Source organism: Lactuca serriola, chromosome 2 (genome assembly GCF_051521515.1).
Source record: "Lactuca serriola cultivar US96UC23 chromosome 2, Lser_US96UC23_V15, whole genome shotgun sequence".
NCBI lineage: Eukaryota > Viridiplantae > Streptophyta > Magnoliopsida > Asterales > Asteraceae > Lactuca > Lactuca serriola.
Window position 1 is genome coordinate 185,541,677 of NC_136409.1, and position 5,311 is coordinate 185,546,987.

A 5,311-nucleotide genomic window follows, 5' to 3' on the forward strand; every position below is an offset into this window, starting at 1 on the left:
GTTAAAATTTAAAGATATAACTTTATAAATAGAAGTAAAGATATTATTTTAAAATTGAAATTTAGTCTATTTATGATTACACTTTAGGTTTGATATTTATTTAACCTTATTAACCAGCTTACAATCATTATTAGAAAGACACTACAATTTATCACTTTTAACTATTTAAAAAAAATAGTTTTTGGGTTGTTTAAGTTAAATAAAATTTATATATAAGTTGAGTCTATAATGTTATATTTTAATTAATAATTTAAGTATTTTATACAAATTGTTCAAAAATTATACATTTAAAATGATAATGATTTACATCCAACAATATATTAAAACTAATAAATTAAGTATAATATGTTAAAAGTTAAAAAAAACATAATTTTATAGGTAGAAGTAAAGATATTATTTTAATATTGAAATTTAGTTTATATATGATTACACTTTAGATTTGATATTTATTTAACCTAATTACCAAATTATAATTGTTATTATTATAAAGAAATTGAAAAGTCATGGGAGTTTCAAATGAATGTGGTGAAAGGAAAAAAGAATGTGGGTTTCAAATACATGAGATTCAAGAAAAAATGTTAGCTTTATAAGTATGTATGATTATTATACAACTTTCCAACAAATGTTTAACAGGTGGAAAGTAAGGGGCTGTTTGTTTTTTTTTTGTGAAGAGCTGCGCAACCACTTTTGTCTACGCCGCGCAGACAATGCGCAGACATATGCCCTCGTAGAGTGTTTGTTTTTTGGAAGTGCGCAGACCAAAAAACGTCTGCGCGAGGTCTTCCTGGCGCAGACATGGGCCACTGTCTTCAAAGGTCTTCAGACCTCATTTTAACCAAAAAAAAAAAAAGACCACCCGTTTTTTTTTCTTTCTCTTTTTGCTGAAAATGCATTTTTAATCTTTATGACATGAAATTAAATTTGAAAAATTAATTTATTTCAACAGCTGCAGACATTAAAAACAAACAGTCTTCTTATTGCAGACTGCAGACATTTGGTCCACCTCTTCTGCCGCAGAGGCTTGTAGATGTGGTCTGCAGACTGCAGACATTTTAACTTCAAAAAAACAAACAGCACCTAAATATCTCATGAAATCCAATAAAAAATGTCACATTATTGGGCCATGGTCCATGGATCTACATCATGGTGATGCGGATCGCCTTATTTTTTGTGATTTTTTTATTCAACCAATATAAAGATAGTCAAAATTATATCACAGTGGATGCTCTAATCATATACCCACCTCTGTATATAACAACCCTCAGCTGAGCCGACCTTTTTAGTTTTTATATAACACATAGTAACTTTCAGAGCCACACACAAGAAGAAAATGGAAAATGAAATCGTGAAGTTTGAAAGCAAGCCACATGTGGCGTTCATACCATTTCCAGCACAAAGCCACATCAAGTGTATGCTGAAACTAGCAAGGTTACTACACCACAAGGGCCTGCAAATAACCTTCGTCAACACTGTGTATAACCACAACCGGTTCCTCAAGTCCGGAGGGCCAGAGTGTCTCAAGGGTGCACCAGGGTTCCAGTTCGAAACCATTCCCGATGGTCTTCTTTATGATCACAGCAACGTGGACGCAACTCAAGACATGAGTGAACTCTGTAACTCTCTTCGAACCAACTGCTTAGCTCCCTTTCTTGACCTTTTCGCCAGGCTAGAGAAGAATCCAATTACCTGTATTATAGGTGATGGCTTCATGCCTTTCACTGTTGATGCTGCTGAGAAGCTTCGAGTGCCAATCTTTCATTTCTGGACTGTTGCTGCGAGTGCTTTCATGGGTTTTTACCAAGCTCCACATCTTGTTGAAAATAAAGTTATCCCACTTAAAGGTTAATTTGTTTCTATTTCCCAAGAAATTTTCTTTTTCGATATGATGCTGTCTGGAAATAATTAAATGCGAACGAAAACAATATTATTTTAAATTTATGTTTCAAATTTAATATTTTCTTTTATACTTTTATGCGTTTGGATCCATTAATATATATAATATGTCATTGTTAATGGGTTTGGTAAAACTTGTAAGACTTTTAGATCATCAATACTAAATATATTGCTCATTTTTGTAGAATAATCAAAGATAAATTTAAAAACTTGAATTATAGTATACAATTTTGTTGAATATAATACTCATTTTGTAGAGATCGAGTAGGGTAATATAACAACGAAATAATCTGGATCCTTTTTTAATTTCTTTTTGAAAAATTATTATTGTTCATTATCATAATTACTCATTTGCTCTTAATTATTTTAGATGAAAGTTGCTACACCAATGGGTATCTCGACACAGTAACAGATTGGATTCCAGGAATGGAAGGTTTCACTTTGAAGGATCTTCCTGGTTATGTTCGAACCATAGACCCAAATGAAGCAGGCTATAATTATGTTTTGGAATCTGTCAAGGCAACTAGGAGGGTCTCACGTATAATCCTCCACACATTCGAAGAATTAGAGTCCACTGTAATCAAAGCCCTCAAACCCATGTATCCATATGTCTACACAATCGGACCATTGCAGTTACATCTAAATCAGATAACCAATTCGGAAGAAACAAAGAACTTGGATATCAATGGCTCCAGTCTATGGAAGGAAGAAACCGAATGCCTCGAATGGTTGCAGTTGAAGGAACCAAATTCTGTGGTTTATGTTAATTTTGGAAGCATAACAGTCATGTCTTTACAAGAGTTGCTAGAGTTTGGTTGGGGACTTGCGAATAGCAATTATTCTTTTCTTTGGATCATCAGGCCTGATTTGGTTATTGGGGAGTCTGCTGTCTTGCCTCAAGAATTCAAAGAGGTGATTGAAGAGAGAGGTTTTATAGCAAGTTGGTGTTCACAGGAAAAGGTGTTGAACCACCCTTCGGTTGGTGGGTTTTTGACTCATTGTGGGTGGGGTTCGACCATTGAGAGCTTATCAGCTGGGGTTCCCATGATATGTTGGCCTTTTTATGCAGACCAATTCACTAACAGTAGGCAAATGTGCAAGGAATGGGACATTGGGATTGAGATTGGGAGTAATGTGAATAGGGATGAAGTCGAGAAGCGTGTGAGGGAGTTGATGGGAGGAGTTGAGGGTAAACGAGTGAGGAACAAGGCTGAGGAATGGAAGAGAATTGCTGAGATTGCAACAGGTCCAAAGGGCTCATCTTCTTTGAATGTTGACAAACTTGCCAAAGATATTGATATGTTTTCAACAAACTAGTTATGGTTTCATATGTGTTTTTTTTCGGTTTTAAGAAACTTTGGTTTGGTTCGGTTTTCGGTTTTTTCGATTTTTGTTCTGTTTTTGCTTATCCCTAGCTATTAGATCCTAAAAATCAATAACTGGAACCTATTCTAGGTCCAGAATCAAATACTGGATCTCAATGTCCGTATTTATGTAATGTTTATGTATGTAAATGTTATGTTATGATAAGATATTTAAAAAAAGAAGGTCGGGGATAGCAAAATACTTACTTTATTGATTTATTCTTAGCTCAAACATAACCACAACACAAAAAATTAACTAAATTAATGTTACATTATAGCTTTCTTGTACTTTTGATACTAGTCTATGCTAAACATTAAATAGTTACAAAAAACACGCCCTAAAACAAAGGGGCGGAACCAGGATTTAAGGAGGGTTGTGAGCCTTGCATCACAATAATATATTAAAACACAATGTTATATACGAATAAAATAATAGGTCTATAATTTTAAAAGAAAAAATCACAAAAAATTAAAAATTTGTCTCCATTAACCTAAATCTTCAAAAATATAGTGAAAACAATTTGTTAATTGAAAATTAACCTCCTCAACCAATAATAGTAACTACGAATGGCAACATTGTATCATAATAATATATTAAAACATAATGTTATATACAAATAAAGTAATAGGTCCACAATTTTAAAAGAAAAAATTGCAAATAAATAAAATTCTGTCTCTGTTAACCTTATCTTCAAAAGTATAGCCGGAAATAATTTATTAACTTTATTAATTGGAAATTAACCTCCTCAACGAATAAAAATAACTACGAATTGTCTTGAACTCTTGATGAATAATCGATTAAAAACATTATTTATAAACATAGGGCTACTTACTAATTGAAATTATTATCAATTACAAGTTACTAAAAAAAACTAGATGTAATAAAAATTAAATGTTACCTTGATTAATTACCATAGCGGTAGCAAAAGCAAGAAACCAGTCTTCAAACTCTTTGCTTAATTAAAAGGAGATATGGCATATGTATCTTTGTGGCTAGGTTTAATTCTAAACACCACAATCGCCAGTTATGTACTTATGCCAATTAAATTAAAATAAGATATTACTTGGGATTTTGTGGTTATAGTTTATTAGATTAACAAATCATAAGGGGGCTTATCAATTTAGACGGTTTATAGTATTATATGGCCTTATAAATTAGATGGTGGTCTACTACGCTTTGAGTATATATATCAAACAAATATTTATAATGGAGGGGGCTAGGCATCCGACAGCCCCTCCATTCCCTCCGCCATTGTACATAAGATGGGTTTTTGAGCACCACAAAGACTACATGAAACTTATAGGCCCTTGATGTAAAAGGCAATAAACTGCATGCATCAATTAATTCCAAAATCCAAATATGTTCAACAATATGAGATCGAGATTCATGAGCAATGTCCTAATTTGCAGCTAATGTTTGGAATATAATACCCTTTTTAGCAGGTCAACAACGACTTTATGTCCCTAAAATGCCAAAAAAAAAAAATAACATCAATGACCTTTTAAACCAAAATAAAAGATCTCGTAGGGCCTTAGTGACATTATCTCTATTAAATACTCTAATTCACTATTTGTGGCATTGGGAGTTATGTATATTAATAGTCAAAAGTTGTTTATTAAATACTCTCATCTACCGGGACCGATGTCACCAACAAGTTGTAATGGCGTGTCGGTTTGTTGACGTTAATTTTTTTCTCAATTTGCATTTAGCCACTAAATTTACGTATGACTTTGCGTTTAGCCCTAATATATTTTTTTGTTTCCATTTTCCATTGTTTTTTTAGAAAATTTCATTTTAGCCCTTGGCCAATCATAAATAGATATTTTAGAATGTAATATCTTAAAATGAAAAAGAGAAAGACATCGAAGACAAGAGTTAATCTATTTGTAATTCATCTTTTTTGTATAACTGATGTTTGAGCCAATGAAAATTGTTAATTTATTTGTAATTCATCTAAAAAACAATTGGCTATTTCTAATGACATATTTGTTGAAAAACTAAAGAAATGAGATATCAATACCTGCAGTTTTAGCATTAGATGTACTTTTTTCCC

The 5,311-nt window shown here is 32.3% G+C and overlaps 1 protein-coding gene across 1 annotated transcript; it reads left to right on the top strand.

Moving 5' to 3' along the window:
• Positions 1-1,240: 1,240 nt before the first annotated feature.
• On the top strand, positions 1,241-3,457 carry LOC145087715 (UDP-glycosyltransferase 85C2-like). The gene is made up of 2 exons (XM_079025752.1): positions 1,241-1,841; positions 2,264-3,457. The coding sequence occupies exons 1-2, from the start codon at positions 1,331-1,333 to the stop codon at positions 3,208-3,210; spliced, it is 1,458 nt and encodes a 485-aa protein (XP_078881878.1). The 5' UTR covers positions 1,241-1,330; the 3' UTR covers positions 3,211-3,457.
• Positions 3,458-5,311: the final 1,854 nt, after the last annotated feature.